General features: G+C 41.1%; 4 protein-coding genes across 11 annotated transcripts; 3 read left to right on the forward strand and 1 right to left on the reverse strand.

Moving 5' to 3' along the window:
* The first annotated feature begins 923 nt into the window (after positions 1–923).
* Positions 924–4249, forward strand: LOC110504981 (coiled-coil domain-containing protein 85B). The gene has a single exon (XM_021583900.3). The coding sequence runs from the start codon at positions 2297–2299 to the stop codon at positions 2897–2899; it is 603 nt and encodes a 200-aa protein (XP_021439575.1). The 5' UTR covers positions 924–2296; the 3' UTR covers positions 2900–4249.
* Positions 4250–5090: 841 nt separating this feature from the next.
* On the reverse strand, positions 5091–9385 carry LOC110504980 (fos-related antigen 1). 2 transcript variants are annotated; one of them, XM_021583899.3, is made up of 4 exons: positions 8919–9385; positions 8159–8413; positions 6806–6913; positions 5091–6658 (listed from the first exon to the last, which is right to left on the reverse strand). In XM_021583899.3, exons 1-4 carry the CDS (start codon positions 9030–9032, stop codon positions 6083–6085), a joined length of 1053 nt encoding a protein of 350 aa, XP_021439574.1. In that variant the 5' UTR covers positions 9033–9385; the 3' UTR covers positions 5091–6082. The 2 variants fall into 2 exon arrangements, with proteins under 2 accessions (XP_021439574.1, XP_021439573.1); XM_021583898.3 differs by having other exon boundaries at positions 8159–8416; positions 8919–9373.
* A 3471-nt stretch (positions 9386–12856) lies between these two features.
* On the forward strand, positions 12857–19508 carry LOC110504982 (protein YIF1A). Of its 4 annotated transcripts, none has more exons than XM_036969839.2 (9): positions 12857–13101; positions 13530–13572; positions 14986–15230; positions 16319–16423; positions 16925–17003; positions 17101–17158; positions 17335–17490; positions 18437–18530; positions 18691–19508. In XM_036969839.2, exons 2-9 carry the CDS (start codon positions 13539–13541, stop codon positions 18847–18849), a joined length of 930 nt encoding a protein of 309 aa, XP_036825734.1. In that variant the 5' UTR covers positions 12857–13101; positions 13530–13538; the 3' UTR covers positions 18850–19508. The 4 variants fall into 4 exon arrangements, with proteins under 4 accessions (XP_036825734.1, XP_021439576.1, XP_021439577.1 ...); XM_021583901.3 differs by having other exon boundaries at positions 13082–13147; XM_021583902.3 differs by having other exon boundaries at positions 13085–13143.
* Positions 19509–19697: 189 nt separating this feature from the next.
* On the forward strand, positions 19698–23244 carry LOC110504984 (forkhead box protein N2). Of its 4 annotated transcripts, none has more exons than XM_021583904.3 (5): positions 19698–19864; positions 20470–21151; positions 21262–21383; positions 21597–21652; positions 22239–23244. In XM_021583904.3, exons 2-5 carry the CDS (start codon positions 20513–20515, stop codon positions 22586–22588), a joined length of 1167 nt encoding a protein of 388 aa, XP_021439579.1. In that variant the 5' UTR covers positions 19698–19864; positions 20470–20512; the 3' UTR covers positions 22589–23244. The 4 variants fall into 4 exon arrangements, with proteins under 4 accessions (XP_021439579.1, XP_021439580.1, XP_090075772.1 ...); XM_021583905.3 differs by having other exon boundaries at positions 22284–23244; XM_090219646.1 differs by having other exon boundaries at positions 20736–21151; positions 22284–23244.
* The last annotated feature ends 304 nt before the right edge of the window (positions 23245–23548 follow it).

Raw genomic sequence — 23548 nt, forward strand, 5'->3', positions numbered from 1 at the left:
ATGTGGAATACTACAATCTATGAAAAATATGATGTAACCTACATGAGAACATGTTGCACAAGTTTATATAGTCAAATTATATGTTGATATACAAAACATACGCAATTATATTATGTAAAACAGAATATCAGAACGGTTATTTTACCATAATAAACACAAATAAAATGTTAAAAAGTAGATAGCTACTATGATGAATTATGGTGTGTGTGTGTTTTTGCGCATGCTTTCCCTGTAGAGATTTATCTGAATAAATCCCACCAAATCCCTCTCCTCGCCCCTCCCATCCTCCTGTTGCTGTATCTGTCTGTGCCCTTCAAAATTACAAAAGAGAAAAAGTACACAGTCAACTGTCTTTTTGTTTTACACCTCACTGCAAACCAACCAACCAACCAACCCTCTCCCAGTTCCAGCCCTTCTGTTAGCTAACCTCACCCTGATTCCATCCCCTGCTTCCCCCAGTCCCTGTATAACACCCTATATTGTTATGGCCTCACTGAAACAATAGAGCTGGAATGAAGGGCGGAAGGATGTGGCCAAATACCTCATGCTTAAACCTTTTGTCACACTTTCCATCTGTGTATTTGAAATTGTGTAGACTACACTGTAACTCTGATTCACTTATTGTTCTGTGTCAAAGTGTGACTCTGATGCGTGTGTGTCATATTCTGTTGTGTGTGCGTGCGTGTGTGTGCGCGTTTGTGGGCCTATGGTTGGAGGGGGTGGAGAGTGGGGTCCTGTGGGGAGGTATTTAACAAATATATATGGAATACAAATATACAATGGTATGTGATATGATTGCTATATATTCCGAATAAATTATTGTAGTTCTGCCCGTAGATTTGAACACAAATGTGATACAGCCTAAACAAAATTAATAGTATTAACACATGCATTCAAATTGTGTGTGATGTAATTTATTTCGACGGGATACAATACGTAGTATAAGCTATTCCATCGAAAGAAATGACATCACACAAAATAAAATGAAATAAAAGTAGTGTAAGCTATTATTTTACCGTAAAGGAAGACCAAACGGAAAGAGAGAGGGGAGGGATTCAGAAGAGGGGCATTCCTACGGCCGCCTCCTTCACAACCACCATCCGACAACCATACTTGAATGCTCAAGAATGTAATCGCTTTTTTAATCATTTTGTAGGATAATATCAAGAAACTGTGTTTTTAAAACATCAGTGAATATTTTGACCTTCACTGTTAAACCGAGCATCTCTTCTACAAACGTGGTCTGTATCGATTTCGTCCTACATTTTTATTGTGTTTGTTCATTTCTTTTTTTAAAGACTACATGGATGATTACTACTAATTTCTATAGCTTTTTATGTGAAGGGAGAGGATAGAAGAAAATCCCATTATTTTTAAATGGGCGTCATTTTCTGAAATTCACTGAGTGGAAAGAAAAACCGAGTCTGAGAGGAGACATCCGCTTTATAATGACAGTGGAAGAAGGCCGACATTGTAATCCTCCACACACCAATGCAATAGGATGAGCAGGAATCTGGATGTATTTCTCTTTTTTGAAACTTCAGAGCCTTGTTTGTTTTCATCGGTGAATTTCAAATGACTGCCTCTTTCGGGGTTATAATCAAAAGGAATGTTATGCCATGAACAAATTCTCCAAACAGAGGGAATACAACATTTACTCGGACTGAACGAAAGCATATGCTCTTCAGCACGTCACTTCTGATAATAAGATATGAAGATCTGAGTACAATAACGTTATCGTACTTTATCCAAGGTTTTCCGATATAGGATGACGAGTCAACTGCACAATAAAAACGAAATAACGGATTGCAAAATCACGAAAACCCCTCACCCTGCTGAAGGTAACCAAGGAAAAGCAAAGGGAAAACTGGACATTAATGCAAACTCTTTTTTACAAAGCCTATAATCGCAGATTATCATCTGAGATATGAGAGAGATGGATTGACATTTTATATTGAAAATATATACATTCTTTGCTTTGTTTTATTATATCAACAGCGAATTTGTTCAGGGAATTTTATAGCTCATAGAAAAACGTTGATGTGTAGCATGCACTTTTCCCCATTATCCATAGGTAAAACCAATAATTACTGTTGGCCTATATTTTGCTTCCATGGTTGGATAGAGTCAGTTGATAGTCATACAATTCAGGGCTGCCTATAAAAAGCTTACTGTAGCCTCCATGCACATTGCAGAGCATCCCAGGAATTGTAGACTAAAGTTAATTTGCCTCTACTGCCTGTAATTGGGAAAGGCTATTTCTCAGGTTATTGAATTACAGATCAGTCCAAAAAATATGGGGAGTGACAGTGAGCTCTACAACAGAGACTTGTCAAAGATGTCTGACGAGGATTTACTCTCCTGCTCTAAAGAAGAGCTGGTGAGTCGACTGCGTAAAGAGGAGTCAGAGAAGATCTCTGCTCTTATCCAGCGTGGACGGCTGATAAAAGAAGTTAACAAACAATTACAGGGCCACCTGCTTGAGATCAGGGAGCTGAAAACCGTCAACCAGCGTCTCCAGGAAGAAAACACAGAATTGCGTGACTTGTGCTGTTTCCTTGATGATGACCGACTAAAGGTGAAGAAGCTGGCCCGGGAATGGCAGCTGTTCGGTCACCACGCAGCCAAAGTGATGCGTGAGGATCTGGGCGGCTACTTGAAAAAACTGGCCGACCTAGAGTGCATGCAGGATGGATTGGTAAAGGAGAATTTGGACCTCAAAGAACTCTGTCTGGTCCTGGAGGAGGAATGTGTCAGCAGGAATGACTCCAGTCCCGGTGGTTCCACTGAGCTCAACCTGCCGTGTATGGTGTCCCGAGACCTGGGAGATGGAAGTTCAAGCACTGGGAGTGTCGGTAGTCCGGACCAGCTCCACCTGGTGTGCTCACCTGATGACTGATGATGGGACAGAGCCGGATACTTTCACTGAGTAGTGAAAGAGCACGATATAGATAAATATGGGTTGAGGAAATATGTTTAGTTGTTTACAGCATTCATTGGTAGAACACAAACTTGATTGGGATACTTTTTAGAAGATGGCCTATAACACACAGTAACACAGCATCATCTCCAGAATAGCAGTCAATTCTGTTCCTTCTGCACATGCTGCTGTCCTAAAGAAGAGTTGGAAAAGGATCCTCAAGAGAAAAGAAAAATGCTTTTTCCTGGAAAGAGGGATGACAGGCCCACATAAACATTTGAGACTAAAGGTCAAGCTTTATCGAATGATCATTTCACAATTTTATGCTTTTTTAAAACAATATTTTGGGAGGTTTTCCTCTGTTCTGTGATTGAGACTATATGTGGTTAATAGTAGCAGGTGTTGGAAGGAGGTTAGGTTAGGATGTTATCTCATGCACTGTACTGATAGTGGACTACTTCGTACTGCATTGCACTGGACAAAGCTATTATATGAGTCCTTGTAGACACACATCTCGATCCAGATTTGAGCCATACTAGTCTACTGTACATGACATCCAAAAGCACTGAAATATTTGAAGGATGAGTGATGATTTTTGTGAAAGACCTTTAAATAACATTTAAATAATGTAGATTATGCATTCAGTCCCTCAGGTCAGGATTGGAGTGCTGTGTGTATGAAATCACAAACTAACAATGAAATAGTATATTATGAACACTGTCTTGGCTGCCCATTGGTTTTACACTGAAAGACATAGCTAGTGTGCCACAGTAATTTAGGCTGTACAATGCACTAAAACTTGTGAGGCACCGCTGGTTTGTGTCCTGCACCTATGATGGTGTACTTAGACCTTCTTCAGAACTGAACGGCCCAGGCTGTTCTCAACCAGCCACTTTTGTGTCAAACTGGAAGCTCGAGACTGGATTTGACATGATGCTGGGAACTAGACAGGACACTTTTACTTTGTTCTTTACTACATTATTATTGTTATGATTACTATCATTAGTACTACTGCTTCACATTTTCTATCTAAATTGCCAATAGTCAGGATCCTAATATAATGTTTTGTGGTAATTCTGTAGATATATTCTCTCATTGTCATTAACTTGACATATCAGTATTACACCATTAACAAATACATATTTCTGTTTTAAGCATATAGACCATGCTCATGGATTGGATAAGATTTGCTTTGTTGTTGGCTGTGATTGGTGGGCTGCTTGTAGTGCATTGAAGAGCTTTAAATACACTGGCTGAGACACTCAATCATGTTGTGACCTTTCTTTGTGTGTGTGTGACTTTGCATAAAGACATTCATTTTACATGGTGCAACATGAGTGATTGATTGATCTCTCTACCTGTTTGTTATGACCTGTTTGTCCCAGACTGCAGGCGATTGATGTTCCTGTCCATGTCATACAGCCTGGCATTGTGGAAATGTATCAGTTTTATTTTTGGACCTCTGTTTGCGCAGTGGACGGTAATGCTTTAACAGAGAGCTCATTTTACAGAGAGGAGCACACATAGGCTCTCTCTCCTAAATCTCCTTTTTATTATAACTGCTATCATATGCTCTCTGGGCCTCCTGTGAGTGAGTGAGTCACTTCATTTGCGAGAAGTACAGTAACATCAGAACTCTGTGTTCAGGAATCAGGGTCATGGCCAATAGATCCCCATTTACCAGACTCTCATTTTGATCTACGTTTTGTCCTCTGCCAGGCCAAAAAATTCTAAACATGACCTCCCATTCAATCAAAAACCCAGATGTCCCGCTGTGACCTCCTTTTCTTCTTGCTTATCTTTCTTATTCAGCCCATCTGAAACGTTAATGTGTTATTTGTATCTGTTTGTATTGAAGTCAGTTATACAATTATTTCCAGAGAGGAAGCAGAGAGGTAATGGCCAGCTTTCCCCTCCCTTTCCTCCCCAGCCTCCATTACCTCCTTACATAATGTTGCTATGCAGCAACATCAAGCAGGAAACGGGACGTATTCAAAATGGACTAACTAACTAATGGGTGTAACACTAAGGATGCATTTAGTCTTCTTTTTACCCCTTTCATACTGATATTTTAAAATGTAGAATTTGATTGAACTTTTTGACATATTGATGCAAATATCATCACATGAACATAATCAAACATACTTAACGTCACCAGATACACATAATGTTGTCTTTAAAAAAATGTATTTATTGTACCGATGTCTATGAACACATTTAAGTGAAGGCACTGCCCACTGCACTGACCCACACATCAGTCAAAAGAGACACATTATAAAAAAATATACTACACTCAATAAATACATGTCTATATATTCTATATTTACTCTCATGGTCCTGCCTTAGTTGTCTTTCAAATTTTCCCCAAATAATGCAGTTTTTCATAAATTAAATAAATTATATTGTACTAAACGTACAATATGAGAAGTAGATGAATGCATCTTTTATATAAAAGATAGCTAGCTCACATGAAAGTTTACCTGGCATGCACATACATTTACCCTTAAACAAACCCACAGTGTTTATTACCATGCACTACCATGATGTGGTTCCTACATTACAAACTGGGTGGTTCAAGCCCTGTATGCTGAAAACCATGGTATATCAGACCATATACCACAGGTATGACAAACATTTATTTTTACTGCTCTAATTAAATTGGTAACCAGTTTATAATAGCAATAAGGCACCTCAGGTATTTGTGGTATATTACCAATATGCCACAGCCCTTAGCCGTGGTATATTGGCCATATACCTCACCCCCTTAAATATATCACCATTATTGCCAAAGTACACCGAGTTAATACATTTTTGTTTGCACATTTGCACAGTTCTACATCTTGTGTTTTGAACATAACAAATATAGGTTGTCAGAAGTTATATGCATCGATGAAAACAAAAAAAGTGTAACAATACAACCCTTTAAATAGGAGTCATTCGCATCACCATAATGCTTTTTGTGAGAATCAGTATTTTAGCTTTTGTGTGCATTTAGTGTGTAGGGGCTATTTGGAAAGTGTAGGCACAGAGGAAATTAAGTAGACCAGCTGCATTTAGCGTATAATTACTGTCGTTATTAAAGTCACCTATGTCATAATTTTCTTCATCTTCATAACCGTCAGTGTTGTCACTCAGTCTTTCCCACCGAGGAAGCCAGTTAAATTACAGTGTGATGATGGTAGGGGAGTTTAGGGAGTGATCTGATTGGTCCCCACTGCTGCTGCTACGGCGATGGGCAATACTACAGGGCTGGGGGTTTCGAGACTGCTGGGCCACACCATGTTGAGAGGAAGATAACAGAGTCGGTAGAGCCTGGGATGAAATAGTGGAACTGGAGTCTAGAGAGCCAGAGGGATAACTGAAGACCAGACTAGCCGTGAAAGGAGTAAGAGATGGAGTAGAAATAAGAATTGGGGTGTGAAGTGACTCAGATTCCATGGGGACAGCAGAGGCAGAGGAGGTCACAGGACGGACAGGGATAGTAATTTTTGGTTTGGGCTTCTCTATCCTTGATTGGCTCTTTGCTGAGCTCCCTGGTAGGTCAGGAAGCTCAGGCTCAATTTTGATACCTCCCAATGAGGGAAGCTCTGAGCTCTGGTCAGAATCTGAGTCAGAGTCTTGGATTTTGCAAATGGGGCGGTGGGCCTCGAGAACCAACTCTAGCTTTTCTTTCTCCTTCTCTAGTTCGGCAATCTCTTTCTGCAGACAGGACTTTTTACCTTCCAACTCATCTGTCTCCTAAGAGAGGGGAAATGAAAGATAAACGGTTAGGGTTGTATTGTCAATCTATTATTTTTCAATTGGTCGAGAAATCCAGTAGTTGATGATTTATAAACTTTAATGATATATAGGTTCATTGCCCCCCTGAAATAAAATTCAACTTACGATTTGCAGCGTGTCTGTCAGCTCCCGTCGACGGTTACGACACTTGGCAGCTGCCTGTTTGTTTCGCTCCCTCCTTATTCTGCGTCTCTCCAACTCCTCTGGGGACAACTAAAGCGAGAGAAAGACATTTGATGAGGCAGAGTTATGACTGAAAAAAAGTTATAATACGTTTTACAACTCAATTGAATAAAGGGGACTGGACTGAATAGCTGTAAAATGTGTTGTGGTGAAATACTACCACCTTGTGTATGAACTGAGCCACTATATTCAAACTTTCAAGATGGCCCTTAATTTCGTAACATCAGAGGCTTTTGTCATTTTGTTACACCCTTTCTCCAATTTCATTTAACATTGTTCATCCAATTTATCCCGCCTTGTATTGTGATGAGTCACTCAGACCCCAATTGTGACTCAGGTATGAGTCATATGACTTGCCCCAGTGAATCATGATAGCCCATTTCCTGTCTCATCAAATTTCAGCTCACTCAACCACACATTCTGAAAGTGTAACAAAGCCAACAGGTATGAAAATAATCTACTCTCAAGGAAAACAAAACCTACTAGTAGTTTAACTTCTTGATGTCTTGCCATCTTACATTTTGTGAACCTGCTCGTGTCAGATATATTTTGGCTCAAACAGGTTGATAAAAGCTCTCATCCTTTCTGGCACTTAGCCAACGTCACACTAACATCAAACGAGTGGCGTATCTTAAACAACGATGAAACAGGTCATTGTACATAGCTGTTCCAAAGTACATAGTTGTCAACCAAAACAAAATGCTTGGTCAACCTCTGCATCATCTGGAATTTCCACATCGTCGCAGAAATCTATCCCGTTCAAAAGATAGCTCTCAGGAATATTTGTTTCTGTAATTTTGTTTTCAACCTATCAGACAAGACGAGTGTGTGGTGAAGTCTCACTGCCATGTCAGACGTATAAAACAGTCACACACACTACAGGATATTACACATGACCGACGCACTGACTCAACCGTCTGTCTCCACACCTCTGTGAAGTCTCTAGTTGCCCTATTCCCTGGCCCTCTCAGTCCCACCGGAGCACTCTAATTCTAAGCCTTGCAGTCGTATCTTTATACAGTGTATCCCTATTAATAAGACAACAACTACATGGAAAAGGGACTACTAAAGACTGTTCCTCTTCAAAGACAACCACTTCTTCAAAATCTAAATGTAGGCCTATGTAGTGTTAAGTGACCTTACGTTTCATGTGCATTTTGGTCAGATATCCACCCACATTCTGGCACAATGCCTATCTACATTTTGATTTATGCTGAAAGTCAATTATATAGTATTACACCCTGCTGGCTAAAGACCACACATATTCTTTCTTACATGTTCATCGTTCCTGCGTCTGGTTGTGCTCCCGGATCTTGCCACTGCCCTTATGACCCCTGGTCTGTAGAGGTGTGGTTGGGAAGGTGAAGGGTTGAAGGGCCTCATTCCTGCTGCAGGTGAGTAAAGAGGACGTGGAGGCCGCGAGGGGCCAGCTGGACCAATGAAGGAGGGCTGGACCAACCACTGGAGGTCTTGGTTGGAAGTGATGGCATTGAGACTGGGGACAAACTGGCTGCCACCTGCCACAGTGAACTTCTTAAGGGAAAGCGAGAGAGAGACAGCGAGAGAAAGAAAGAGAGGAGGAGGTTCGAGTAAGGACATGATGGGTAAACTAACAAACAGAAAGTGATTTACAGCAATGTAATTATTTTGAACCAGATATGTGTCATGGGCAATGGACATGCCTAGTTAAAATTAAACAAAAAAACATGCTATCCATGCTTTTGACATGGACATAGGTGTGCATCCGGATGTAAAGGCAACAATCTTGACAAAGACGGTGAGCATTGAAAATATAATTTTAAATCCATAATGTGTTCATCAGACAATGGTAATCAAACTGCACCATGGCTATAATACAATTATGAGCCTACTACATTTGTATGTAAATATTATGCCATTAATAACCTATTATTACTACATTCTGCAATTAATATGATTAAGCAATATCATAATTATTGAGGGGAGAAACTTTACACAAATTATGATTTATTACTTTTACTAATGTTTATTAACATAGACCAATATGTGTGCCTACCTGATCTTGTTGAGTAGTTGAGGTGCTGGTGCCCTGGGATACAGCACTCGATCCGGTATTGGTGGACGCAGAGTCGCTGCCTCCTCGGCCCAAGTTCCCAAAGTTTCGGTACATCCTTGATTGTAAACTACTATCCCGATTCACGATGAGTGCAAAGTAATCCTGAGGAGTTTTATGAAGAGCAAGCGATTAAATGTTCAGGGAAAGTGTCAGGTTCACTCATTCAAACGTGGGGCAAACCCTCCTTATTGCGGGATGTTGGTAGGATCCAAAAAGAAAGGGGAATAAGAAAACTGCGAATTCAAATCTTGTTTTCCTATGTATGACTAAATTCTCCCAAATTAATTTGAATTACTTCTTACGTATTGATCATTCCAGTTGAACTGAACAGTAAAGAGTGCTCGTGGAATTATAACACCCAAACCGATTCTATAGTTATTTAACGCCCCTCCCAATTTACTGGAAGTGGTGGTGTCTTGGTTTTTGACTTGTAACTGACCACATGCGGATGACGTATATAACCATATATGGTGAGTTTCCTCCAGAGAGTGTTCCCGGGATTCCTCCATTGACAGGAGCGGAAAGCACGCTCTCTTTGAATTCTACAAGTTTATGCCCCATGCTCGCATTCACATGAATTTTTTACCATACAACTTTTTATAGAATCTATCCAATCGTGTTTTATGAAAATTAATCGTGTCACAGAAACATAGCCTTCTGTCTATAAGAATGCAGTATTGTCATTCATTATGGTGTTCGTTGTATCCTATTATTTATTTAATAATAATATAATTGTAAGAAATGTGGCTATTTTAAAAGCTAAGTACGCTATTTAAATAATTAGTCTGTGTGTTAACAATTAGTGAAATAACAGAACGTATTGAGGTTTGGCGCTTAGTTTGGGTACAGTTTCTTCTCTAGGCCACATCAATCAAAGGAACTTTGACTGTAGGACGTGAGTCAGCCGAATGACACTATGTTGATGAATTATTTCACCATTTCAACTTTGCCAGTAGCCGGCGGTTTTTATGTAGTCTACCATCAAAAGCTTCAATAAAAATGCTAAAATCCTAAATGTACCCCGGTTCCTACAGTAGTGGCTGAGATGCCGCTAAACAGCTGCAGTCCCTGCTCTCCCTTATGGATCTATTGGGCTTGAGTTCCCGACATGGTTGACTCATCTGTTGTGAATAAACGAATAGGCACCTTATACTAGGTTGTCTCTTAGGATATAGAGTCAAATGTGATTTCATTGTGTTCAAAATAAGGCTAAAACTATTAGTAACATTAATTATGATAAATTTATACGTATTGAAGATACAGTGAATCACGACTGTTGTATCAGCATCTTTATCATTTGAAGCATTTTGCTCGTAGTGTTGTTTTATCACTCACCACCACCATCATAATGAGATTATAGACATGAGTGAAGTTGAAAGATGTTCCCTTCAGCATGGCATTTGTGATTTATGCGTCACAGTGACCGAATTACTACTGCCACCTGCTTCTTTAAAAGTGTACTTTGCCTGTATTTTTTCTCTATTTCAATGGGGAGACATGTGCTCCTCTTTCTCTGTGGTGTAACCATAAGGATGTGACACCTTATCACGTGGTTGAGTGTTGAAGGAGAGTATAGGGGGAGGTAAAGATGACTTCGTGCCTCTGGAATGCCGTTGATGACACACCCTTTCTGTCTCTCTATGACATGCCGCAACATGCTGGCAGGCCAGGCTGTATCTATTTTTTTCACACCAATTGGCTCAGAGAGGCATCATTAATGCATCACAGGCGTAGACTACGTGTACATGCAGGTACAGTACGCATAGTACAACCATGCACACCCACCACTTACACACCCATTCTCATAATCCTTATATTTATTATATTACATTATCTAGGTGAAATCTATGCTCCCTTATTAATGTCACCTGTTAAATCCACTTCAATCTGGTTAAAGAAGGCTTTTTAAGCCTTAAGACAATTTATTTTATTTATCCGTTATTTTACCAGGTAAATTGACTGAGAACACGTTCTCATTTGCAGCAACGACCTGGGGAATAGTTACAAGGGAGAGGAGGGGGATGAATGAGCCAATTGTAAACTGGGGATTATTAGGTGACGTGATGGTTTTTGAGGGCCAGATTGGGAATTTAGCCAGGACACCGGGGTTAACACCCCTGCTCTTACGATAAGTGCCATGGGATCTTTAATGACCTCAGAGAGTCAGGACACCCGTTTAACATCCCATCCGAAAGACGGCACCCTACACAGGGCAGTGTCCCCAATCACTGCCCTGGGGTATTGGGATATTGTTTTAGACCAGAGGAAAAGGTGCCTCCTACTGGCCCTCCAACACCACTTCCAGCAGCATCTGGTCTCCTATCCAGGAACTGCCCAGGACCAACCCTGCTTAGTTTCAGAAGCAAGCCAGCAGTGGTATGCAGGGTGGTATGCTGCTGGCACATGGATTGTGTATGTGCGCCATTCAAAGGGTGAACAGGCAAGACAAAATATTTAAGTGCCTTTGAATGGGGTATGGTAGTCGGTGTCAGGGACAGTGATTTGTTTCAAGAACTGCAATGTTGCTGGGTTTTTCATGCTCAACAGTTTCCAGTGTGTATCAAGAATGGCCCACCACCCAAAGGACATCCAGCCAACTTGACACAACTGTGGGAAGCATTACAGTCAACATGGGCCAGCTTCGGGGGTACACATATTTTGCAGATCTTGTTGCAGGTGCAGCGAAATTATTGTGTTTGTAGCTCCAACAGTGAAGTAATACCTAACAATATAAAACCATACACACAAATTCAAAAAATAAAAATAAAGGAATTAAGAAATATCAGAAAGAGCAAAGTCAGAGTTCGGAATATAAATATATAACAGGAGGCAGCTGAGAGGAGGACGGCTCATAGTATTGTCTGGAACTGAGCGAATGGAATGGCATTAAACACATGGAAACCACGTGTTTGATATATTTGGTACCATTCCTCTAATTATGATACTGCAATTACCACGAGCATGTCCTCCCCAATTAAGGTGTCACCAACCTCCTTTGACATATATAAATATATGTATATGATGGTGTGTATGGACAGTATATGAATAGAAAAGCTGTGTACAACAATAGCTATATAGGATGAGTCTTGACTAGAACATGAAGTGGGTAAAACAGTATTTCAACTTTATTAAAATGGCCCACGTTTATTGACCATGTACATAGGGCAGCAGTCTCTAAGGTGCAGGGTAGAGTACCAGGTGGTAGCAGGCTAGTAACAGTGACGAAGTTCAAGGCAGGGTACTGGGCGGAGGCTGGCTAGTGGTGGTGACAATTTAACGTTTTGATGGCCTCGAGATATAAGTTGTTTTTCAGTCTCTATGTCCCAGCTTTGATGCACCTGTACTGTCTCTGCCTTCTGGTAGCAGTGTGAACAGGCCATGGCTCCGATGGAGGCTTAAGAATTTTGTCTTGGCCTCTGAGGTTGAAGAAGACTGTTGCGCCTTCTTCACCACAGTGTTGGTATGGTGAGACTATTTCAGGTCCTCAGTGAAGTCAGTCTTCGTGAATCATGAAATGTTCATTACATATTCATCAGTTCCTTCAACCTAGGCTGAAGATGGATTCATTACACTGAATCTGTTGATAAACGTTTTGTCTGTTGCAAAATCTGCTGCTAAAACGTTTTGCAACAGAAACTGTTTACTCCAAAGATAAATCTTTGCTGTTTTTAAACAAGTTATAACTTTCTCTTTTGTCACTTTTTACATTTACAAGTTTACATTTAGTCACCATGAGTCACTGTTTCAGAAGCCATCATGGGCTACCTTCTATAAAACTATTGCTAGCCATAACTCGATGCCAATCCATCTCTTTATCCAAAGAACAGCAAGGATTTCCGTTTGAAGTAAACGGTTTCTGTTGCAAAACGTTTTTCAACAGATTTTGCAAAAGACAGAATGTTTTGCAACAGAATCGGCGTAATGAATACACCCCATGCATAGGTTGAAAGAGCTGATGAATATGTAGTTTCCTACTGTGCTCTCTTTGGTTTAATGAATAGCGAAGACTGATATCCCCGAAAACCAATCCGTGCACAGGCTGAATCTTTATTTTGGACCAATAGAAGTATTTTGCTTATCCACGCTGCCACGCAGGCACAGAAGACGACCATTAATAGCTAAGGTAAAGTAAAAGAGGCGGGTTCTAGGAAGCACCATAGGACACGTAGGTAGATGTAACGTTTTGCTTTTTAAATAGTGAATATTGTATTCCATGAGTATGTCATAGTTATTGATATGTATTTTTTATAAACACTCTTGTACATTGAAATATGTTATTCTGCTTTAATTAACTGTCAATTGTGTTCACACAAATGGTGGCAAAACCTAACCAGCTTTTCAGTTAGCATTCGGTAGCTAGCCCCAGACGAGCAGCCAAGAGTAACGTTGACGACGAAAAAACTGCTAATTAACGTTAGCTGGCTACGTACTACTAGCCAACATTGAAACATAGCTGGCTAACTAACTTCTGGATGCGAAGATCCTGCGACGTATAAAATTGCGTTGCAACACGTTATCAAACCCAAACATTGTGTTTCTATTTTTAAACAGGTGTTTACAATGGACCTTCCACATCATGGCTACCGAGCAAGTGGTAAGTAGCTAGCTACATGTTATACAGCTAACTAATAATGTAGCTTGCTAGAGTTAGGTAACGCTTCCAACACACCGACCTGGTTTTGGTACACCGGATGTACCATAATTTCCAATGGAACGCGGGGATTGCTTTGCAGTGCGTTGCATACGTTAGATTTTTCGAACGTATGCGTCAAACTATATGCTTAGACTGCTTGACAGAAATGGTAGTAGAAGGTGAATGTTGAACTGTGTTGCATACATATCCAGATGATGCTGTATACTAGTTTGCGCAATAACTCTTAGAATACACCAAAAGTGTAATCGAAAGTATGAGTCAAGCTTTAAACTTTGACGGCTTGACATAAATTGTAGCAGAAAGGGAATGTTGAACTTTTGTTGCGCACATAACCAGATGATGTTGTTTAGTATTTTGTACATCAACACTGTTGGTGTGATCAAGGCATTGAGCTTTTGTTGGACACGTATCCAGATTAGGACTCCCGAGTGGCACAGTGGTCTAAGACACTGCATCTCATTGCTAGAGGCGTCACTACAGACCCAGGTTCGATCCAGGGCTGTATCACAACCAGCTGTAATCTGGAGTCCCATAGGGCAGCGCGCAATTGACCCAGAGTCGTCTGGGTGAGGGGAGGGTTTGGCCGGTGTAGGCCATCATTGTAAAATAAGAATTTGTTCTTAACTGACTAAATTAAGGTTAAATAAATATAATGCTGCATACTATTTTGCGCAATGAAGCTATCGATGTGATCAAAGCCTGAGGCTAACATTGCATCCCGCATGGCATGACTATTGTTTGTAGTTACAGGTTTGATACTCATATTGTCACTCATAATTGCCTACCGGCCAAGCCCTCCCTAACCCAGGCGACGTTAGGCCAATTGTGTGTCGCCCCACGGACCTCCCGGTCGCGGCCGGTTATGACAGAGCTGGGCGCGAACCCAGAGTCTCTGATGGCACAGCTGGGGCTGCAGGCATCACTACAGACCGGCTGCGCCCTTAACCACTGCGCCACCCGGGAGGCCACTACTTCCCTTTTTAATGGGGTTAGGGGTTCCCACATGGCCATATTTCCATACAGCGCTAGTTTACAGAAAACACAGGAGACCGTCGACTCCTTGTGCTAAATAGTTAACTGCGTCGCCAAACACTTTTGTGAAGACGGATGCCACAAAGTGTTGTCCCTGAACAATGATGTCGGCTGCAACTGTGTTAAGTGTACAGTAAGTGTATAATTTGTGAAATTATTTTGATGCTTTATGTTTCTAGAACCGTACCTCAATTGAGAATCGATTCATGTTTAGATGGAGTATTTGGCTGTTTTGGCCAAATCTTACACACTACCCTACTCTTCCCCCACTTCTGTATCTTACACACTACCCTATCCTCATTCCCATTTGTCCCTCTGTAGCAAAGCCAAGAGCCCGTGCAGCTCCCCCCGCCGGGGACCCTCTCCTCTTTGACGATACCAGTTCGGCAGCACCACCAATGAACAGTCAGGGTTTCTACACCCCTGGGTACAACATGGGAGGGGCTCCAGCTGGAGGGCCAGGAGGTGCTGGGGTTAACAACCTGTTTGCTGACCCAATGGCCAGTGCAGCCATGATATATGGCTCTTCCCTGGCCAACCAGGGAAAGGATATTGTCAACAAGGAGGTGAGAGAATCACACTACAGACTGGTCTCATTCTCATTAGGGTGATGGCCACGTTCCAGCAAATGAACAGTTAAATAGACTAGAGTTGCTGCTGGTGTGCTGCATTCACCTGTGGGTCCTTTCCGATCCACAGCTGAGGTTTTATTAATGGACTTCAGCCAGATAGGATGGTTAGGGTAAAGCTGTGCATGAGGTAGCCACATGAGCTATAGAGCTGGTCTGCGTCTATTACTTGATTCAGTTTGTGCCTGAGGGAGCCTACTGTTCACCTCTTCCATAATTACTTCCTTAGAAGCCTGGATGAGACTTAGACCATTTCCTAGACTACAGTCAAACCCTTGTCTAGCTTGGCTCCTGAGTGGCGCAGCGGTCTAAGGCACTGCATCTCAGTGCTAGAGGCATCACTACAGACCCTGGTTCGATTCCAGGCTGTATCACAACCGGCTGTGATTGGGAGTCCCATAGGGCCCACAATTGGCCCAACGTCATCCGGTTTAGGGTTTGGCCGGGGTTGTTCCGTCATTGTAAATAAGAATAACTGACTTGCCTAGTTAAATAATAAATAAATAGCTGTATAACATTTACCCACTTAACGAGTTATTTGCCGACCCGTGCTTATTTGGTGACGCTTTTCCAATATCTGAGCCTTTATCCGTAATTGGTAGACGTATCTGATTAGGAAATCGTTGTTTGCGTTGCTTAGCAGTGCCCAATAAATAATTAAATCTAATTGTTGGATGCTACCACCCCCTCCAAATCGCTTTGCGCGGACAACTGTCTGTTTCACACCTGTTTGCACTAGCTAATCAGCCTCACGGGCGAATTAGAATGGCGCATGTATGGGCAAACATTGACATCCATGTTTTGATTTGGAAGTGGCTGGTGCGTCTACCAATTGGATTTAAATCTTTCTACGCAAACAACGATTTCCCAATCAGAACCGTCTGCTGATCAAGGCTCCGATGTCGGAAAAGTATAGCCTCAAACAAGCATAGGCACTGGTCGGCAAATAATGAGACTGTGCCAACCAACTTTGATTCCACTTATCATGACAGTTAGAGAAATTAACCTGTGCAATCTCTCTTCAGATCAGCAGGTACGTGTCTGTGAACAAGCTGAAGTATTTCTTTGCCGTCGACAGCAAATATGTAATGAAGAAACTTCTGCTCCTCATGTTCCCATACACACACCAGGTAATCAAGTCATTTTATTACACCAAACGCACCATGTCACGTTCTTGCACATGATGTTCTACAGAGTATGATCCTCAACAGCACTGTAGCACACACTGGTGTGTCAAGGTCATGGAGACAGTCTTGGCATTCCTCCTTCGTCTCATGTTCTTGTACATATCAGATAGTTGGGCCTCCAAACAAGATAATCACTCTTTAATCACCCTGCTAGCAGTGTGTGTTGGTGTGTGTGTTGGTGTGTGTGTTGATGTGTGTGTTGTGGTCACAGAAGATGAGAATTTTCTCTAATGTTGCAGGCGTAAAAAGGACCGATGATGAAGCACAATTGCAATCTTTATATTAACAAGCATGATATGTTTGCACAAATTACCCTTCTCAGATTAGGAGACATTGTTAGACATTCTGTGCCCTGCTAAATGTTAGATCCAGTAAGAACTATATGTCTGTGCTTCTCTGTGATGTTGTGTAAATACATTTCACATTTTGTCGTAATGTCAATAGGACTGGGAAGTTCGTTACCACAGAGACACTCCTCTCACACCCAGGCATGACGTGAATGCACCCGACCTTTACATACCTTGTAAGTATGTTTTATTGATAGGGTATATCAGTAAGATGTTTAATATTGAAGTGACGGACTATGAATTGATTTGATTTATTACTGTATTATTTTTCAGCAATGGCTTTCATCACCTACATTTTGCTTGCTGGGATGGCCCTTGGCATTCAGAACAGGTTACATCAACTACTATTTCTTTACAAGTGTTCAAACATAGCCAAGCAAATGTATGATTTCTGGAGTGTTAGATACAATGTATTAATTTAATGACACTATTTGTCTCATTTTGTTTATGAATCAACCAACTAATGTTCTCCCCCCCTCATCATTATTTTCTCTTCTTCAATGGCAGGTTCAGTCCAGAGGTCCTTGGTCTGTGTGCCAGCACTGCTTTGGTGTGGGTCGTTATAGAGGTCTTGGTCATGTTGTTGAGTCTCTACCTTCTCACGGTTCACTCTGACCTATCCACGTTTGACCTCATTGCCTACAGTGGATACAAATATGTGGGGTAAGGGCACCATTAGATATATAGCTAGGTTTCCATCCAATTGGTGATTGATTTTCATGTGAATATTCCAAAATCTGCATGAAGAAAATATGTGAATTTTCCCACCAGTGGTGTGTTTACACCAAACAAACTTGTTGCGAATTAAAATCAGTGCGCGATGACGTAGTGCGCACAAAATGTACTTTTTCGCTCACGCTTTCATGTACCGAATAAAAATGTAAAGTTCAATGTGTTTCCATCACATTTTTCAACTCTACTGATGGTTTTGTCTCACATGGTTCCGTTAAATAGAAAACGTTGTCTACTCTGGTCTTACGTGCTCTCTAGCCAACAGCTGGCAGATACATAGCGGGTAGGTTAGTCTATATTATGAAATTATTATGGATAAGAGCAAGATATTTGTTATGGGGGGGTCAAACAGCAGTCAAGCATTGATCATCATGTCAACAGAATAAGACCCTCAATATTGTATTGGAAATGAACATCAAGATCACTGTACACTTTCACCACCCTGTGAAGTTCATCATAAGTGGTTTAATCTGTTGCCTAAAACGGCATGATTTCCTGAGTCATAGTGGGAGGACCACCCACCATATCATCGTATGAATCCAAGTTTATGTGACGGTTATATCAATATTTGCGTATAAAGGTGTTTCCACCGCCATTTCTCACATAATTAATTTTACAGACGCAAAAAGATCCCACCATGTCGAATTAACATTCTTTCTGCATTTATAAAATTCTACCAAAACTTCCTGTTTCTATCACAGCTGTCGTGATTTTTATTTTTTATAAATACGGTATCACTTCACTCGGATTGAAACGTGGTTTATGTTATCTACACTCGATAAGAGATACTTTTCTTTTCTTTTTTTTACCTCAAGTTGTTACATTTTGCAGCCGTTACTGTGATACCCCTGAGTTTAAGGATGCTTCTTTGTTTTAGGATGATTTTCACAGTGCTGGGTGGTCTGCTGTTTGGCAGTGATGGTTACTTCGTGGCTCTCGCCTGGTCATCGTGTGCTCTTATGTTTTTCATTGTAAGTACTTTAGAACTCTGTGGAAATGTGTGTTAAGAATTATTCTGAATTTTTCATACCTAATTATGCATTATAGTAAACATGTTGACATAGTTTAATACGTTTTTGTGTCTTTAAACTTCATGTCCAAGAGTTAACAGCATTTTGATCATATCACCAGGTCCGTTCTCTCAAAATGAAGATTCTGTCGTCTCTCTCCCATGACTCCATGGGGGCTGGGGCGAGTGCCAAACCAAGACTCCGCCTGTACATCACCGTGGCCACCGCCGCCTTTCAGCCAATCATTATCTACTGGCTCACCTCACATCTGGTCAGGTGACCTGATATGGGGTCTGATGCGGAGGTCCTTTGGTATCGAACTTTAAAAATAAAAATAAAATTAAAAAAAAAAACGTAAAAAACACTGATGCTTTCTACAAATTTGGTTCTTCTGAGTGTCACTGTTACCTGCCTTTCAGCTCATCTGCCAGAGAAAAGGGGATACTAGATATCGAGCTGTATCTTGTGTTCAGCTTGTGGGTTAGTTTTAAATGAACATTTATTTTTGACTCCTCTACAGTGTGAGACTTTTGTATGCAAGATGCATCGCTTGTCAAAATGGAAGGCTTTTATGTTTTCTCACCATGAGTGTTTTACTGAGTCCTTTTTGGCCCTCTTATTTATAGAGAAAGAAGGGTTTTGTATTCATGAAATTGGAATATGATTATGAGAAACATTTCACACCACACTCCAGTTTTCCTCTAAAGTTTCCTGTGTATATTGTCCATTTGGGCTTACCAGAAATGTTGCAGTATGGTTAAATGTAAAATGATGGAGCTACTCTGAGGATGTGCTACCAGTGCACTCTTATCTTCCCCATTTGTCCTTCCCTGTTAAACCCTCCTTTATTATGTATCTAAACTTTATAGAGCATGAACAACAATCAGTGTTATGTTTTTTGTAGAAAAATAAACATATTTAGCTTTGAATTTTAACCATGCCTCTGTCTTTTTAACTGAATGTAAAGTTTCAATGGAAAAATGTTGCTCAGTTTGATAATCTTTGACCTTGAATTTGGAATGCTGTGACAGTCATATCTGGAAAGTGGTTTGTCCTCTCCATTTGTTGGGAAAATAAATACTGAACTGTATCTTTAAGGCGGGAACGCGCAGGTGACGCGCAACCTGCAAAGCGTCCTTTTGGTTTCCAAGGGAACACTGGAACGGATAGAAGGCAGACGGGCAGGAATTCGATTCTTCGTATGGATATCAGACAATATTTTTAACTTTTGAATAATATATTTTGCATAATTCGAGACTTACCGATATACCCTGAACTAATACGTTGCTTTATTGGTAAGCAATGCATTGTTTTTTTATACTCTGTTTTAAGTGTTTATGTCAGCACCTGAGGGGGAGTTTAACAAAAGACTGCTTGACTGATTGTGCTAAATGTAACTTTATATTCTACCGCCATTTTCCGAAGAATGAGCACATTGAGCAGCATTGTTGAGCACCATGTGGCTTCATGAGCAGTCTGCTTTATTTACCCTTTAGAAATAAAAGTAGTTTTCTATTCAAGACGATTTTATGTATCCACCTGTGCAATGCCTTTTTGCTGGTGTAGCTGTTTGAATCTGCTAGTATAGCTAGCGAAATCATTCATGCAAAACCAGAAGAAAAAGGGGGAGGACTTTGTTCAGACTTTTCTTAATCTTTAACTTGATGTATGTTTTTATATTCTTACCAACTGAATGACCCTGGTGCAGGGCAGAGAGTAGACAGACTCACAACATTTAGCCACTAATTAATTCAGTAAGACCACCTGATCTGGTCTACCAACGCTGTTATAAATTGGGTTTACTAACGTTTTTCTAATTGTGGAACTACATTGCTGTTAACTTGAGCTACATGTTTCGCTATGCCTTTGAAATGTTTGACTGCTCTGCTTTGCCCAACAGATCATCTATTGAATGAGTGTTTAAGAAGTCTGCTGGGAGAGAGATGGAGAGTGACACTCACACACTGCCACCCCTTCCTACATCTCTTCTTTATCCCACCACTCTCTACCAGTCCCCGCCTTTCTCCTCTCTTCTGCAGACTTCTTCCACTGTCCATGTTTCACTCCCTCTGTCTCCTCTGTCGATTCCACCATGCCCTACTTGGCTTTCCCCCACAGCCCCAGTTTCCATTCACCTCAAGACTGAATCTCTCTCCCCTCTTTTAGACTCCCTGTCCCCCCCTCAGTTCCTTGACGGACAAAACTTACACTGCCTCAACTCTCCAACCACATCTGACCAAGATGACTTGACCTGCCTCAACTGGTTACATCAAAGAGGCAATTTGCTTCCCCTGCAGCCCTTGCCCAAAACAACACCACTGCCCCAGCTGGAGCCCCAGGATCCCATACCTACCCAAAACCACCTTTCCTCCCCATCCAAGCCCCCTTACTCCTTCAGCAGTCTAATCTTCATGGCGATAGAATACTCGCCAGACAAGAGGCTCCCAGTGAAGGGTATCTATGACTGGATATTGAACAGCTTCCCCTACTACAGAGCAGCACCTGGGGGGTGGAGAAACTCTGTTCGGCACAACCTGTCCCTGAGTAAGAGCTTCTGTCGGATTCACAGGGACAAGAACCAGGTGAGATGTGTTCACTCGTCTTCAATGTGCCAATTGCATTAAGTTTCGCTTTTTGTTTGAAATAATGGTGTTTTGTGATATCGAAGATTGCGTATGATGTGTTTTTTCAGTCTGTGGGGAAGGGTTCACTGTGGTGCGTGTGTCCAGAATATCGATCCGCTCTTCTGGAGGTGCTTAGGAAGACCCAGTATTACCATAGCACTAACAGCAACTTACTAAACAACCCTGCATTGTGAGTATGAACAAACAGTTAACTGCAGTTTAGTTCACAGTGCCAAATCTCACAAATCCTTCTGTGACTACCACATATTTTTGCCCAAATTCTTGTTGTTTAACGCATGTGGGTTAATGATTTGTCTTACAATAGCAGGCTTATCACAGCCCAGTCAAAACCTTACCAGTAGTCCAACTAACTGTATTTGTCTTCCCTCTCTGTCCTGTGCAGGTTGGAGGGAGCTGATTATGGAGAATCTATGGTGTGTGACACTGTGGCGATCTCAGGTTAGCCCTCTATCACTAAGCATGTCAGCCTCCTAGATCTTGATACCCACACTAAAGTTTGTGGGCAAACTATAAAGCCCCAGACAGTATTGTAGTGCTTCTCACAAATGTATTTCTGAAGATGTCGGTTCCCTCGTAATGTTTAGTCATAGTTTAATTGAGGAACAACTGATCTATCTTTTACACCTTAATTCACCTGCTGAATTTTTTTTCTACCTCTTTACTCTGCATGTTGCATGGTTGGTGGGTTTGTGTGCTGTTGTCTTGGCAACAACCTTCTATTACCTTGACAACCTATAGCCACAGCTACACGATGGCTCCGCCATTTGTCACTCTCTCTTTTAGTGCAGTAACTCCCTACATTCCACTCAGAGAGGGATCGTTTACATGGTATGCACTGTAATGCATGGCTTTTCTATCTCTTTTAAAGCTTTTACATAAATTGCTCTACTCTACTGTATAGGACACTATTATAAAACATTTGCACATTGCACATCAACAATGTATGATGATACCTATAATGTATGTTGACATGCCACATTTTTCAATGTACAGTACAAAAACAAATGATGGTCTCTTGTCACAGATTCCCTTTCTCAAACCCTTCCCCTCTCCTCCCCCTCTCCCCCAGCCTTGACCTCAGACAACCCACCTCTCTCCTCAAATCCACCTTGCCCTCTGACCCCTGACCATGAGGAGCTTGTCAATATGGAGGCAGTGGAATATGAGGAAGAGGTTGGTGAGGAGATGGAGAAAGACCCCCTGTCAGACAGCGGCTACATAGAGTTCCATTACTACCAGTATCATCAGTACCAGTATCTGGTCCTGCCCGGGGACACTGAACTAGATCTGGAGACTGTAGAGATCCTGCAGCTGGATGCTGAGGCCCAAGAGGCTGCTGGGTCACTTCTGGACCTGGCAGGGGGTGGACATTAGACTGATCTACAGATAATGACATGCAGTGGGGTCTAAACAAAATGACCGGCCTACACTGTGATGCAAGGAGATTATGTGCAACCTGAGTGATAGAAATTGACAATTTGCTGCTGTGTGTTGACACTGCCTGAGATTTGATTTGCTGTCATGAAGTGATATAGCTACTATGATTGCAAATCCAAGCCACCCAACCTGATGCACTGAAACACATTAAGCCACTCACCACATTAATTGACATAAACCAAATCTTGGCATATGCTTTTGGTACAAATGAGGGAGAAAAAAGATTGATGCTGTACCGATATGATGATACGAAGAATCAAGACCTCTGTATTTTGATGGAATACTTCCGATGAATGATAACATGAGAAATCTACTGCCAGTTAATCCACTCTCAGATTCAGGGAACAAAGAAAGTTATGTTTAGTCCTCCCGAATCTTTGTCTGTTCATGATTAACATATTTTTTTTATGTTTTAGATTTTATAATCTCTTTACCAGGGGCAGCATTTATTAAACACGTGTTCTTGCGGAGAATATATTTTATAGGCTGTCTGATTTGTTTGTTTAGAAAGAAACCTTAGACTTCTCAATCCATCTATTTTTCACTTCTCAATTTAACAATAAAGCACAAAACTCTTTTAAAATATAGGACTGGTCATTTTTTATGTGTCCCAAACCATTTTATCATGTAAACCTTTTTCAAATACTCAGACAATGACAGGATTCAATGGGCAGACGCCATCTAGTGGTGGGAATTGACAGGCTATAACAAAGTATTAACATTTGTATTTGGGTACCCATCTAGGGATTATGTCAAAACACAAAATGTACTTGATAAAATCAATAATCCAGGTCATCTGTAGATTATGGCGGTGTATTAAGTAATTTTTTAGGATCCCCATTAGCTCCAAAGACTGACTATACTACAATAACAATTCACATTGTAGACAAATGTTTT

This window comes from Oncorhynchus mykiss, chromosome 25 (assembly GCF_057628025.1).
Source record: "Oncorhynchus mykiss isolate SJ-2025 chromosome 25, ASM5762802v1, whole genome shotgun sequence".
Classification (NCBI taxonomy): Eukaryota; Metazoa; Chordata; class Actinopteri; order Salmoniformes; family Salmonidae; genus Oncorhynchus; species Oncorhynchus mykiss.

What these genes read in the sequence shown, in the direction of transcription:
- LOC110504980 (XM_021583898.3), bottom strand. Translation starts at nt 9,032, where the DNA reads ATGTACCGAAACTTTGGGAACTTGGGCCGAGGAGGCAGCGACTCTGCG. An exon ending in CAACTACTCAACAAGATCAG is followed by an intron (nt 8,417 to 8,918) that starts GTAGGCACACAT and finishes CTTTCCCTTAAG; the next exon opens with AAGTTCACTGTGGCAGGTGG. An exon ending in GACGCAGGAACGATGAACAT is followed by an intron (nt 6,914 to 8,158) that starts GTAAGAAAGAAT and finishes CTCTCGCTTTAG; the next exon opens with TTGTCCCCAGAGGAGTTGGA.
- LOC110504984 (XM_021583904.3), top strand. Translation starts at nt 20,513, where the DNA reads ATGGAGAGTGACACTCACACACTGCCACCCCTTCCTACATCTCTTCTT. An exon ending in TTCACAGGGACAAGAACCAG is followed by an intron (nt 21,152 to 21,261) that starts GTGAGATGTGTT and finishes GTGTTTTTTCAG; the next exon opens with TCTGTGGGGAAGGGTTCACT. An exon ending in TTACTAAACAACCCTGCATT is followed by an intron (nt 21,384 to 21,596) that starts GTGAGTATGAAC and finishes TGTCCTGTGCAG; the next exon opens with GTTGGAGGGAGCTGATTATG.
- LOC110504981 (XM_021583900.3), top strand. Translation starts at nt 2,297, where the DNA reads ATGGGGAGTGACAGTGAGCTCTACAACAGAGACTTGTCAAAGATGTCT.
- LOC110504982 (XM_036969839.2), top strand. Translation starts at nt 13,539, where the DNA reads ATGGACCTTCCACATCATGGCTACCGAGCAAGTG. An exon ending in TCATGGCTACCGAGCAAGTG is followed by an intron (nt 13,573 to 14,985) that starts GTAAGTAGCTAG and finishes GTCCCTCTGTAG; the next exon opens with CAAAGCCAAGAGCCCGTGCA. An exon ending in TGTTCCCATACACACACCAG is followed by an intron (nt 16,424 to 16,924) that starts GTAATCAAGTCA and finishes TAATGTCAATAG; the next exon opens with GACTGGGAAGTTCGTTACCA.